The sequence below is a fragment of the Anolis sagrei genome, chromosome 3 (genome assembly GCF_037176765.1).
Source record: "Anolis sagrei isolate rAnoSag1 chromosome 3, rAnoSag1.mat, whole genome shotgun sequence".
Lineage (NCBI taxonomy): Eukaryota > Metazoa > Chordata > Lepidosauria > Squamata > Dactyloidae > Anolis > Anolis sagrei.
Window position 1 is genome coordinate 216759592 of NC_090023.1, and position 15271 is coordinate 216774862.

Genomic DNA, 15271 nt, shown 5'->3' on the forward strand with positions numbered 1-15271 from the left:
TGAGGCGCTCTTGGGGGGAAATAGACCTTGACATATGCGAGTTGTAGTTACTGGGATGTATAGTTCACCTACAATCAAAGAGCATTCTGAACTCCACCAGTGATGGAATTGAACCAAATATGGTGCACAGAACTCCCATGACAAACAGAAAATATATATCAGTGATTGGTTTGGGGGGGGGGGGGGTGCCAAAATGCTGTTTGCTTACCGTTGAAAATTACCTAGGGCCGCCTCTGGTGGGTGCACATTTTCCCATGGAAATGATATGACAAAATACTGGAAGATGCTACCAGGCATTGAGCTATGTTTAGATGACTGATCTGGTTTATTTAGCTAGTCTTTTGCTTATTCATTAGCATCAGAACTGCAATGCATTCTCAGCCTATCAATAAGATAAATTTGCCTAGATGAAGCCAAGGTAGGTGAATCATACAGATCTGGTGAATTCTGGTGGTACAGTGGGTTAAACCCTTGTGCTGGTAGGACTGAAGACCAAGAGGTCAGAGGTTCAAATCTGGGAAGAGCATGGATGAACTTCCTCTGTCAGCTCCAGCTCTCTATGCCGGGACATGAGAAAAGCCTCCCATAAGGATGATAAAACATCAAAACATCCGGGCATCCCCTGGGCAACGTCCTTGAGACGGCCAATTCTCTCACGCCAAAAGCAAATTGCAGTTTCGCAAGTCGCTCCTGACATGAAAAAACAACAACTGGTTTTTCAGACTCTGTTGTTGGTTACCTGACTTCAAAAAAAACAGTTTATCCTGCTGAGCAGTAATGGCCCTTTCCAACAAAAATGGCACTGCATGTCATTACATATGTGACAGCATTGTGTCTCTGGCTCTTCTTCAGCTGTCACCTGGGAGCAGCCATTTTAGCTGTTTCCATTTAGGTGGTCTTTATAGTTCTGAATCCCTTTCCATGTTTCTTGTGTGTGGTGTTTCAAGTATAGGTTGTAAACATGGGAGGTTTTTTTTTTTAGACAATCATGCTATTTTATAAGCTGCTCTGGCAATTTGTGTGAGTGTGTAAAGAGTGGGATATATAGGCAGTCCCAGAGTTGTGAACAAGATAGGTGCTGTAGCCTTGTTCCTAAGTTGAATTTGTTTGTAAGTTGGAACAAGAACATTTTAAGTGTAGCTCTATCTATCTATCTATCTATCTATCTATTAAAAGCTTTGGAAGATAAAAAAAAGATTAACACCCTGGTAGTGTTTTGCTGTCTATGGCCATTCAGATGATTTCACCTCACTTTCTGTTCCTGTGATAATCTGATTTTGAAAACATTGGGTAGTTGTGGAAACAAGGATTGGTGAAGAGGCTTCCGTGGAGACCCCCTTTCCCATGATAACACTTTCAGGAGTGAATTTCCCTTCCTAGGGATAGATTTCTCTCATTTCCTGTTGTCTTTCTCCCTTTCTTAACTATGAGTTATTTGTCAGTCAGATGTTTGTAACTTGGGGACTGCCTGTAAATGCTTTCAATTAATAAACATTTTCCAAAGCTAAATGCTGGTCATGATAAACTTATAATGATTATGATACCAGGACATTAAAAATATTCAAACATACTGAAAATTGGGTGTGCAACCTGCAGCTCTACAGCCATATGCTGTTTTCAACTGCATTTCAAAGCCTTATGCATTTAGACTTCTGACAAGAGCTCTATATCCATATCCTGGCAGCCTACTGGATAAAGAGAGACACTGACAGAGAAATGAGAAAATGGCTGAGACAGACAACAGGTGCCATTGTCACTACTGATTTGCATATGCTTATTGCCAGGATGAATCCCCAAAGTGTCAGCAGATAAGAGTTTTCCTGCTCCTGTCAGACATGTTTTATGTATTTATTTTGCATATTTATATCCTGTCCTTCTCAGCCCCAGAGAGGAACTCAGGGCAGCTTCACAACAGGCATTCATTCAATGCCAACAACAGTAATAAACGATAAAAGCAATTAAAACAATTTGTTAGTGCTTTAAAATTACTAAAATATTTTTTAAATCATGTAGGTTTGAAATCATAGTCCAGGTCAGTCCATTGTGATTCACACAAATTGGGTCTCATTCTAAATTGCTGCCTCTACTGCTCGAACGCTTGGTCCCATAACCAGGTTTTGAGTTTCATTCTAAAAGACAAGAGGGAGGGGGCAATCTAATGTCACTGGGTAGAGAGTTCCATAGGCGAGGGGCCACCACTGAGAAGGCCCTGTCTCTCATTTCCACCAGTCGAGTTTGTGAGGATGGTGGGACCGAGAACAGGGCCTTCTCCCTTCGATCTTAGACTTCGCAATGGTTCATAGCAGGAGATATGTTTAGACAGGTAAGCTGGGGCAGAACTGTTCAGGGCGTTATAGGCTAAAGCCAGCACTTCAAATTGTGTTCAGTAGCAGATTGGCACCCAGTGGAGCTGGTCCGGCAGAGGGGTTGCTCTCTGTATGCCGCTGTGGTGAGCAACCTGGCTGCCATCCATTGGATTAGTTGGAGCTTCCGAGCAGTCTTCAAAGGCAACCCCATGTAGAGTGTGTTGCACTAATCTATTCGGGACGTAACGAGACCATGGACCACCGTGGCCAAGTCTGATTTCTCAAGGTACGGATGCAGCTGGTGCACAAGTTTTAATTGTGCAAAAGTTCCCCACCTACCACCGAGACCTGGGGTTCCAGGATCACTCCCAAGCTATGAACCTGTGTCTTCAAAGGGAGAGTGACCCCATCTAGCACAGGCTGTAACCCTATGCCCTGTTCGGTCTTGCGACTGACCAGGTGGACCTCTGTCTTGTTTGGATTCAATTTAAATTTGTTCTCCCTCATCCATACCATCACAGCAGCCAAGCACTGGTTCAGGACCTGAACAGCCTCCTTAGTAACAGCTGGGAAGTAGTGATAGAGCTGAACATCATCTGACATCTCACTCCAACACTCCGCATAATCTCTCCCAGTGACCATGTAAATGTTAAACAACATAGGGGACAATACTGATCCCTGTGGGACTCCACAAGTCAATGGATGTGAGGTCGAACAGGTGTCCCCCAGCAATACTTGCTGGGAATGGTCCTCAAGGAAGGACCAGAGCCATTGCAAAACAGTACCTCCAAGTCCCATATCCACGAGGCGTTCCAGAAGGATACCGTGGTCAACGGTATCAAAGGATGCTGAGAGGTCCTGCAGAACCAACAGGGACACATTCCCCCTGTCCAGCTCTCAGCTTAGATCATCTACTAAGGCTACCAAGGTTGTTTCAGTACCATGTCCCAGTCTAAAGCCAGAGTCTAGATAATCAGTGTCTTCCAAGAACCCCAGGAGTTGTGAGGCAACCACACATTCCAGGACTTTGCCTAAAAAGGAAGATTGGAAACTGGCCGAAAGTTGTTCAATTCGGTGGGGTCCAATGATGTTTTTTTCAACAGCATTTTAATTACAGCTTCTTTTAAGTTTGCTGGAGTCTTGCCTTTCTGTAAGGAGGCGTTAACCATCTCTTTCACCCACCCTACCAAACCCCCTTTGGCTTTATTAGCCAGGATGGGCAGGGGTTTAGGATGCATGTGGCCACTCTTGCTTCTTCAAGGATCTTGTCCACATCCTTGAGCTGGACCAATTGAAATGAATCCATCAAAACTGGACAAGCAGGTGCTCATGTTACATCCTCAGATATTGCTGTTAACATGGAGTCCAAGCCAGAGATGTTGTGCAACAGAGATCAGTCAGAATGGGAGGGCTTGCACAATTGTGCTAAGCAAACTTTTCCAGTTCTATGGGAAGTTCATGTTACCTGGATAGAGTAACAGCTTAGGTCCAGAGTCACCCTTACACTAGTGTTTTTATTGATATATGAGAAACGGCTGAGAATTAGAACTAATGTAATTTCACAGCACTTTAACTGCCATAGCTCAATGCGATGGTATCCTGGGATTTGTATTTTGAAGAGGCAAAAGTGCTCTTTGGCAGAGAAGGTATTAAGACCCTGCAAAATGACAACTCAAAATGATTCTATAGCATTGAAGACTGCATAAATGTACAGGATAGATAGACCCCTACAAAGTTGTACTTCTAGTAAGGCCTTACCTGCTCAATCCCACATTTCTGTATGACCCTGGAGCAGATTGGGTAGAAGAACAGTTGGAACGTCATGGCTTTGACCTGTATCTTCTCATTATAGCCACATTGGCTGTTTGAGGGTTTAAAACAGGCTGTTAGGAATCTTGGGAGTTGAAGTCCAAAATACCTGGATGTTTGCCTAAGTTTGGTTTACAAGAATACCAGCTAGATAGCCAACATAGTGAAAGATTTGAGTGCTGGACTACTCGGGAAAAATCTTGCCAAGAATACCCCATGATAGGGTTGCTATAAATCAGAAATGATTCAAAGAAATGATGTGGAAGGAATCTAACATTAACTACATTCCAGAGCCTAATACTTTTTAATTCAGGAAGAAACAATTGTTTGTACAATTTCAGAAAGAAGTAATATCAGTTATTTTAAAATATGAGTTGGTGACCATGCCTGTAGTAGCAAAGGATTTTACGCAAATGTCATTCAAAAGCATGCTTCTTTTGCATTATTTTATATTTTATACGCAGGTTGGTAATTTCATTGCCCTACCCTAACATTTCTATTTTACTAGAAAACATATTTGCATCTATTTTCTAGATTCCAAGTAGCATATAACATTATCAGCTTGCATATACAGAGTTCCTTCCTTGCCATTTCTGAGTTAAAGAGTCCCTGATGGTTTTTGGCTTTTCTGTATGTATCAAAAAAAAATTAGAATGCTTTATCACTACATCATTATCTCCAGGCATCTCTGAATACTACCTTGGCCTAATTGTATTTTACAGCATTTTTACAGTGTTTAATATATTTATAGAAGCACATACAAATGTTTTCAGAAAGGAAAAACTTATTGTTGTAATAATAATGGCTAGAAATTACTATTCTTCTGTGGATGTTCCAAGTACAATTATGATGTAATAAAATGATGTTCCTTTTATGAAATGGTAAAATCGCATATTTGCTTACTAGAATTTTAAAATATATTTTCAAACTGTGAATGGTTGAATCTATGCATACAGAATCTGTGTATATGGATGGACAACTGTATCTCACAACCCAATGGAAATTTTGCAACTTTTTTTGCTGAATTCCCATTGAGCAAGGATAGCAGCCTCTGTAGAGAGCTGCTATTACAACTCATGATCTGTAGAGGGGAGTCTGTATATTTCCTTTTTGTTATAATTATTTCCAAAGCACTTATATGGTATTTGATTCGCTGAGGGCTGTAAGTACAAGTATGCAGGAAGGGGGTAGAAAGATGATTTCTCCACCCTTACGACAGCATAACTAACTTCCCAGCAGCCTTAATTTTGACCATTTTGGAGGATGGTTTGTTTTAACTGGCAAATGATGTGGTCACTTCAAATGTCGGGGGATGGATCCACATGAATCAGAATTCTTAATGTATAAAATGTGTGCAATCTCTGGACTGAGCATTAGAAAGTTAGTAGCAGCTAACCGACAGCTACCTTAGAATGTCATGTAAATTGTCTTGAGTTCTAGGATAGGAAATATAGAATATGAATGTACTGTTAAAGAAAAGAAGGGATGGTTAGAGAATTGTTAGGGAAAAGTGACAGATGAGTGGATTGTACTAGCATAGAGAAGGCACCAAACCCTGGTTACATGAATACATCCATTAAGAAACAGCAACAGTGACGACAAGCTTAAGGGACTTAGCAGTGGTTGCATTCTTTTGGCTTTGGTGAGAGTTGGAATTATATATTTTTGTAATTAATTGGTTTAGGTGCTGCAATTTGTAAAATTATACTGTAGCAGTTTAGTCAGCAGTAAAACTACTCAATATGTGATAGTACGTAATATTTATCAATTTCAAGCTGATTTAATAAGTGTATTAATTTAAGTTAATAGAACATTTCAACTTCATTTTTATACTCATTTATACATTTATACATTGTTATTTTAGTTAAGCTTTGTTAAATGGGACCAGTTTTGATTGGTTTTACTATCTGACCTGTGCCAAAGACCTCACAATGTTGGGACAGGTTGTCACGGGAAAGCTATAGCAGTACATGTAAAGCTAAGCTTTGGAGACAGTCACCATTGGGGATTCTGAACTCCTGGAGTCCATTTTCAGTTTTTATATAAAATTATTCATGGCTGATTAGCTAGGTAAATGTTTATAACCATTTTCCAATTAGCTTTAATAAGACACTCTAAGGATGTCAATGATCTGAAACAAATTCAAGCTAGGAAAAGAGGAAGAGACATTGCTTGCATGCATGATACTGATTCCATTTTCACAACAAGCTGTTAGAACAGTTTTTGAAGATTTTGGCTGGCTCCTTTCATTTATAGTACTATTGAATTAAAAAAATCCAGATTTCAGCAAGAATTCATACCTCCTAAGTATCATTATAGCTCATATCTCAAGAGGAAGGTGTTCAGATAGAGGATAATGATACAGAACCTAATCTGGAGATAAGAATATGGGCAAACAAACAGCAACAGAGACTTTTTGTGTTTGTGCATAGCCATTGTGGTTGCATTTTATTGTCATATTTTATCATTATTATACAAAATATACAGAGTTGAAAATGCAAAGCTGATAACAGAGCTTGGTGTGCCCCACTAATGCAGCGGGACTTGAGTGTCTGGCCCCCACTGGATGACTGTAGTGAGAGCACAGGTAGAAAGATGCTGCTGGCGTGTCGGTGAAGAAGGAAACAGTAGACAGCAAGACAAAACTATAGCTTCTCAACCTGAATATAGCAGCCTCACTTGTGTCATGATAGCCATCAGATTAGGTACATCAAGAAAAAAATGGAGATATATTCAAGCAAAATAACATTGTGCAAGATGGTGAAAGATGTGTTAAGTTAGGAAATTATTTTTGCAGAATCATGAAATATTCTGAATGGAACCACCATGATAGGAACAAAGAGAGTACAGTGTAACACCAGATGAAGAGCTCGTGCCTTCCTGCTTTTTATGTTCATTATTTGTAGAATAACCTGACTGTTGCACTCATAACATCTCACATAGTTTGAAAATGCCATGCATTAAAAGAGTGATGGTGTATAAATTCATGATCATATTACTAACAGTTTAATTCAAGGCTGTCAGAATGAGGGCAGTCTCTGCTGAAAGTTATACTAAGGACGTGGTCTTAGGATTTGTTTCTTAGGTGTAAACCCTCACGGTAGGGTATTGTCTCCTCAGAAAGGGATCCAACCCCTATTTCAAATTTTAAAAAGTTACTTTTTAGGTTGCAACTGGCCATGTTTGGCCAGGCATGGTGGGAGTTGTAGTCCAAAAAGTAACTTTTTCAAGGTTTTGGTTTAACATGAAGTTATGGGGAAGCTCACTGTAGATGCCATAATAAAGTGGCATCCCTTATTGGTTCCTAGCTCCCTAGTGTAGTTTCTAGTAGACCTAAGACTATACCTGGCGTGTTAAGGAAGAAGACTATGTTTTCATAGGTCTGGTGTTCACATTTTATTTAAGGAAAACTGATAATAGGCTGGGGAAACACCTCTATCTATAGAGGCAGATGGTATCGAGATGGATGGACTGTTAGCTTAATACAGTATGAGGTACTGTATCTCCTTGTATATGTATTTTGCACCTGTTAGCACTTTTCAGTCAACTTAGCTGGTAAGATATGAGAAAGTATACCTTGGTCTTTCTTTTAAAAAGCCCAGAGATAAGCCAGTTTAGAGCCTAAGTTAAAACAGCCTTTTGGGACTAATTCTACTTTGCATTTTTGCACACAGCAGCATTCAAATGGTTCTGTTCTGCTTTGCTTCTTGTAATCAGGCATGCACTAAAATCCCATTCCCTATTCCAGAAAAACCATGTTAGGTTGTTATTAAGGGGGAAATGAGAAGTGGGAAATACCATATCCTGTAAGACCATTCTAAAGACCCACTCTAAAAAACTGAGGGCAGACCAATACCCATGATAAAATAATGATATAAGGAGAATGGTAATTTTTCATGGCAATCAGGCCTTTTTTTGTCCCATGTGGTCAACCTTCTCACCAGAATGCTCTGACAGCAGCTGGTGCTTCCACCCATTTAACCTGTGAGCCACTTTGAGCTGCAGAACTACTTTCTTCTAGAGTAGTACAATCTTGATATAATGCCTATAGAGTGTGAGGTATAAAATACAGGTTTCATCCTCTGTATTGCAAATTTCCACACAATTATCAGACATTCGAATCCTGGTCACTTGGAAACTTCTTGTATACTGAAAGATGATCTGCCATTAGGTGACAACAGTTGAATCAAATACTTTGACATGCTCATTATTAACATGCTTTGACACTAAACACACACAAACTCTTTGAGGAAGCTGCTGTCCTGAAAATAACCAAGGAACAATTGCAGGATAGTGGGGCAATACAAAAGTATTTTGGCTGGTCTGAGTGAGATTTCGTATGACATTTTCTCACCACCACTATCATGATACTTTCCTTCTGCAGGTTTGAGTGTTTGTGGGTTGTTGGTTTTTTTAACTTAAGTGTGACATAAATGGAACAAAAGATTTTGGTGGGGAAGAACAAAAGAGCTAAGGTAGGAAATATCTGTGTACAGAAAATGCCTTTCATTGATGGAAGACAATTGAGTACAAAAATAGTATATTGGATTTCACTGCAGAAAATGTATGTGTGGGTTTGGGAACGGTTAAGAGGGGCGTGTAATGGATTAAAACCAACTGGAGGCACAGGCAGAAGGAAATGTAAGCCAAGAGAAAGGAACCATTTAAAGTGGTGTACAGAAAGTTGAACTGACAGGTCTTGGAGGTTACAAATTAAAAGAAAACTATCGGGTAGATTTAGTGCTGCCCCCAGACCCCAACCTCTGTTGAGATGCTCAACTGTTTAAACTAGAGATGAAGGGGTCCTTCAAGGTAGTGTGATGGATTGGCAGGAGGTGAAATGGCAGTCTCAGGAAAGGGTAGAGCCTCATTTGGGGTCTAGTGCACATGGAGGTCTGTTTGCATAGCTTATAAATTCTGAGCCAACCAGTTCTACCTCCAGTCTCAATCCAGTCCTTCCACCCATTGGGAAGAGTCTCTCCTGAATGGACACATTCTGCCTGCATTCTACAGACCAGAGGCTCTCACTTCAGCAGGACTTTGAAGCTTGATACAAGTACAAATGCTTACTCAGAGCTGAAACTACAAGCAGGTTGAAATTGCAGGATCAAACTTCAGAATGTCCAGATGTTAAAATGAAGGAACAGCAACAACAATATATATATATGAGAATAATTGCAGCCGGGATAAAAGGAGGACTGTGGATGGATATTAAAAATGTGATGAAGTAACTTGTGTACTTTAGGGGAAACTAGATGAGCTAGGATAGAGGATATTGTCTCTACTGTTCACATATTGTATATTCCCCAACCTTTAATTTGCTTATAGGCCACTACCCCATCCCATACACACACCTTTTGTTTTGATGCAGCAACCTTCATCAATGCAGTGCTCTCCAGAAGTGTTGGAATATAATTCCCATCACCCTCACAGATCAGCATATTTTGGAGCACCACAACAAGGGCAAGTAGGAGGATGGGGTGGAGCTCCCTCAACTTAAAGTGGCCAAAAGAACCACATTATCACCTTTAACATCATCTTTGTTTCTTCATGCATTGCCTAAATCACAAATGTCATTGTACTGTTGCTAGTTTTCTTGCTCTAAATTCTCCTAAGAAAACCCTTGGTCAGATTTCAGCCATTTTGTTTTAATTATTGGCCTTTTTTCCATATCTTTCTACTTGAATGCCTCAGCTAATTCCATCTTTTATTTTTATCACATGCCCCCTCCGCTTAAATCGAGTATTATCATGCTGTAATAAATGTCAGGGTTCTAGACCACACTTCATATCCCTACATCACACTGCTTCTCTTATCTTGTCTTCACTTAGTTTTCCTATTGGATTCTCCTGTCCCTCAGTACCACTACTGTCACTGGGCATAAACATAGCTTCACAGTTGTTATTCATATCTTAAAGACTGAGATATCTATTTTTTGGCAAAATATTTCTTGAAACATCAAAATAACTTCCTTTTCCCTCTTCTACTGTCTCCTGATTCTCCTTGCCCACTGCATTATTTCTTGTTTTCTTACTAGTCTTGTTCACTTAGCATGGACAGGTCTCTTCACAAGAGCTGCAAAACTTTTATAGAACCTGTTACTGTTTTGGAGCTTTATAAACAGGTTCTGAAGTTGCTGGCTGCTCATAACACTTTTGCTACTGAGGGGTCCAAGGCCTTCTTGCTCTGAGGACAGTAACAGAAAAGGTGTAGCATAACTGAGATGGACAGAAAGTAAAGGAAAGCTACAGAGAAAGGAGAGAACTGGCCAAAGAAAGGAGCAGCAAAGATTCTCTCTACCTCTCCCCATATGACCCTTTTGGCCCTTGCTTTACCTCTATCAGACACCCTGATCTCAGTATACCAATGGGTATTATAGAAATCATGTTTTCATCTCAAACACAATTTTCATCTCAAGGCACATGACAGAACCCTACACTTGGTTGATGCCACTTTTAACCCTCATGACTAGATTTTTTCATGACTTCAGATGCATTGCTACCCACAGCCCTTTGCTGATCTCTGCATTTCTCGCTCAAGGACATCAAAGCTCTTTAACATACATTTCCTGTTTAATACCTAGTTGCAAAAGGTGCTTCATGAATATCTCTAAGCACACGGGAGGCTCTGCCCATTGAAATCATACAGAAACAGATTTGAATTCCACTCTGATCTGATTGTTTCTAGTATGATGGCCTCTCTGTCTCTACCCTGTTCTTCTGGTACCTTTTAGCATTATTGGGAACTGGCATCATGGACAATGTAGGGCCCAATTATTGGGCCCAGCACTTTACCTCTCCACAGAAATCCTAGCATAATTCACTCTGCCTCTCCTGATTTTTGAATAAAACCTAAAGGCACCTAACTGTTTTGAATGGTGCAGCATTTTCTCTTTGTTGTGGGTGCAAAGGAAAGAAGCCACAAAGCAAAATCCCACAAAGCCCTCTTTTCCCCACTTGAAGTTCTTCTCCAGAAATGCTAAGGATTTGTTGAATTTAATGCCAGGGCTGCAAGATACCTTGATGCCAAGAAATGTTGGAAGCATAAGGGTAATAGCACATGTGCAATGAGAACCTTGGTATATATCAGATGAAGTCCCCTCATGTAAGGAAGAGGGAAGATTGCACATACACCAGCTCCATTATGAGTCCTTTGCAATCACTGTGTTTGCATTGCCATTTGGTACTGTGGAACCCACTTGAAGTCTACTGGAGGCGACAGGGTTGCTGTGATTAGAAGGCCCTGAAGGGTGGGCACACTGTTTGGTGACAACACTGGACAGTGCAGTTTCCTGGGGATGGAGGCAGCAGGTTGGTCCATTTTGTCTTCAATGCCCAGAGGAAGTGGTTGCAAACGCCAGCCATTTCCTCTGCTGGGCCTTGGCCCAACCTAGCCAAAACCTCCCAATTCGTTCCCATTGTAGGGACTTCCCTAGGTGCAGCTTGAATAAATGAGGATTGCCTCTACAAAAGTCACCCAGTCCAGTGTGGACAAGAAGCTGCTTTGTCTATGCAGCCAAGAGAAGAGTGCCTCAGAGGGATACACCAAGGAGAGAAGCCCTGGGGATATGAAGGTCTGGGCTCCAGCAGTGGCTGCCTAGATCACATTGTCAAAGAACTTCATGGAATTCATGATGTTTTCATCCTGTCAGAAAGAAAAGAGTGTTAAGCCCTTGAATATGGAAGGAAACAAGGAAGACGGTCTAAAGATGAACTATTATGTTAGCAAATAATCCTTCATGTTTGTCCTTTCTCCAGAAACTTGTACTGTGGGCAAAAAAGACTTTTCAAACCAGTTTTCTTCCCATCCCCTTTTAATTCTATATTGGTTACCACTAAAAGAGCAGCTATTTTGCTCCATACTTCAGTCATATTACTTTTTTTAATACAACTTCTACATTCCCCTAGATAATGAGCCTCCCAGTAATTCTTTAAACATCCTGGTGATCTTAGAACAGTTTTACCAGGAAATTACACATGATGAATTGCTATATTACCTTTTGGCAGGATTCAATGAATTCCTCAATAGTCACCACACCATCCTTGTTTCGATCCATTTTCTAAAATGTAAGCACAGAGTAAAAGAATTTGACACAAAGATTATTTTTGCTTCAGCAGCAGCATGTATAAAGGAGCCTACTGCAATATCTGTAACCAACAGGTATGTCTCCAGCCTAATTATACAAGTTCTCGCTATTTCTCCATCCAAATTGAATCTCCAAGTGAGGGTTCAAACCTTGACTTTTAAAGTCATAGCATAAGTCACTATGCCACACTGGCTGAATAGAAGGACTTTGTTGTTTATTCGTTCAGTCGCTTCTGACTCTTCATGACCTCATGGACCAGCCCACACCAGAGCTTCCTGTCAGCCATCACCACCTCCAGCTCCTTCAGAGTCAAGCCAGTCACTTCAAGGATACCATCCATCCATCTTGTCAGCCCCTCTTTCTTTTTCCTTCCATTTTCCCCAGCATCATTGTTTTCTCTAAGCTTTCCTGTCTTCTCATGATGCGACCAAAGTACTTCATCTTTGCCTCTAATTTCCTTTCCTCCAATGAGCAGCTGGGCTTTATTTCCTGAAGTATGGACTTCTTGCGGTCCAAGGCACTCTCAGAATTTTCCTCCAACACCACAGTTCAAAAGCGTCTATCTTCTTTCACTCAACCTTCCTTATGGTCCAGCTCTTACATCCATAGGTTATTATGGGGAATACCATTGCTTTGACTATGTGGATCTTTGTTGCCAGTGTGATATCTCTACACTATTTTATCGAGATTCGTCATTGCTCTTTTCCCAAGAAGTAAACGTTTTCTGATTTCCTGGCTGCAGTCTGCATCTGCAGTAATCTTTGCACCTAGAAATACAAAGTCTGTCACTGCCTCCATGTTTTCTCCCTCTATTTGGCAGTTATCAATCAGTGTTCTTGCCACAATCTTGGTTTTTTTTTTTTATGTTCAACTGTAACTGCAACTACAACCCAGCTTTTGCACTTTCTTCTTTCACCTTGGTTAGAAAGCTCCTCCTCGCTTTTGGGCATCAAAGTGGTATCATCCACATATCTAAGATTGTTAATGTTGGACTTCTGGGGGAGTGGTGTTGGCAGCAGGCAGGGGCTTCTAGGAGCTCCTGGCAACCCAACTGCGTAGAGCCGTCAGGTCAAGCCGAAAGCTCCCCTCCTCCGGTGGATTGATACCAGGGGGAACACAGGAGTCCAGCGGGTATCTGTCGGAGGCCCCAGGGTCTCTTCACCTCTCAAGGGTGGGGAACCGAGGGGGTCTGGGATACCGAGGACACCTGGATGGCTCCAAGGGATCGCAATAATTGCCAGCCCCTCTCATCAAAAAAGGCTAACGAAGAATCTTCTTAAAGCAACATGCCGAAGAAATGAAAGAAAAAGCAAGTAATTCTAAAAGGGAAAATTCTTCTTCAAGGGGGTGGAAGGAGCCCTCTTTAACTTCAAGGGGGCGGAAGGAACCCTCTTTAACTGCATACAAGTTGAACAGGTTGGGTGAGAGTATACAACCCTGCCGTACGTCTTTCCCAATCTTGAACCAGTCTGTTGTTCCATGGTCAGTTCTTACTGTTGCTACTTGGTTGTTATACCGATTCCTCAGGAGACAGACAGGTATACCACCCATACCACCAATAATTTGCCACAATTTATTATGATCCACACAGTCAGGATAGAAACTAGGAGGACTAGTTTCCAGAAATACCAACATTTATTCAACCCCAATGTGTTTTATCTCCCAAAACACACTGGGGTTGAATAAATGTTGGTATTTCTGGAAACTAGTCCTTCTAGTTTCTATCTTGAGAGAATGGGTCTACCAAGAAGGCAGAAGGCTCTGACAAAACTCTGTACTAAGCCTTTGAGAAGGAGGATACCCGCCATTATTACTCTCTATATTATCTGGACCCAAATAACAGGCAGTCATAACTCCTAGCTGCATAGGATAGTGACATGGGAATTTTACAGTTTTAGCCTTACCTGGAAGAAGTTTTCAACATGTTCCTGGGGTGCTTCTTCTCGCATGGCTGGGTAAGTGTACTTGCCCATCATGTCATAAATGGATTTCATTATGTCCAGCATTTCCTGTATGTCAGAGCACAGAAAGAATAGTAGGAATAAATCATGCCATATGGGCTAACAAACATTTATCAAAGTGGTTAGCACTAGGAAAGTCTGCCTTTTCTTGGTACCAATGGCTCCACTTTTCCCCATAGCTACCTCTTTGGTAATACAGCCATCCTTGTTCAGGTCATAGAGGTTGAAAGCCCAGTTGAGCCGGTCATCTATAGTGCCACGTAGGATAATAGACAAGCCAGCCACAAAGTCCTGCAGGAACATAAAAGAGAAAGATGTCACCAAGACTCAGGGCTGGTGTATTAATTGTTAGGGCAGATGTTTCAGACTACTTACTGGCTACAGATCTCAGCAGCAAAGGATATAGTTAGAAAAGTGTCTACCAACTGGCTCTTCCTTGGTCACTTTCTGAATCTGTCAGTGTATTTGTTATAATCCATATTTATTGTGCTAAATAAATAGAAATGCATGGAGATCTAGCTGTTAGTCTTACACTGAGATTTACATGTCACCAGTCTGACAGTAGTGCACACATGCACAAAGGGTATCCTATTTTAGAAACTGTCTCAGGGTCCCAACCACTTTAATCTGGTCTTAGTCACCAGAGCAAGGTACCATTTTCGGCCTAGAGATGCAGGTTCAGATGCTTCCAGGAGGTGGCCCCACTGCTCTGTCAAATAGAAAGGCATTCCTGTAATACATAGGCTTAATCCAATGGACAGTGCCAACTACAGCAGACACCTTGAATCAATTAGAATGTCAACATTGATGAATTGATGAAAATTCCATAGATTCAGTGGGTCTGCAATGGCATATCAGTTGTATATAGTGTTCACATATTCTGGAATCCAGCATACACATCTGTATTTAAGAGCCAGGGCTGTTTTTATTCCTAGCTTGAACATGTAATCCTGATGCAGCTCAATATATGAAGTTGGAGGAGCGGTTTCTACTAATTGCTGTGACTTAGCTGGACATTTGAGTTAGTTTTTAGTAAGTGCCCTTGGTCAGGGAGAGATCAGTGTTCTGAACTGGAACTGGTAGCAAGTCTAAGAATCCACAATATTTCC

General features: G+C 41.0%; 1 protein-coding gene across 4 annotated transcripts in view; it reads right to left on the reverse strand.

The window, feature by feature from the left end:
• Positions 1-6528: 6528 nt before the first annotated feature.
• Positions 6529-15271, reverse strand: part of KCNIP2 (potassium voltage-gated channel interacting protein 2) — a 151417-nt gene continuing 142674 nt past the window's right edge. For all 4 annotated transcript variants that reach the window (XM_060768252.2, XM_060768253.2, XM_060768251.2 and 1 more), the window contains 4 exons: positions 14346-14453; positions 14106-14210; positions 12112-12174; positions 6529-11759 (listed from right to left, as the gene is read on the reverse strand). In XM_060768252.2, the coding sequence (XP_060624235.1) occupies positions 11712-11759; positions 12112-12174; positions 14106-14210; positions 14346-14453 (324 nt within the window). In that variant the 3' untranslated portion in view covers positions 6529-11711. The remainder of the gene's footprint in view (positions 11760-12111; positions 12175-14105; positions 14211-14345; positions 14454-15271) is intronic.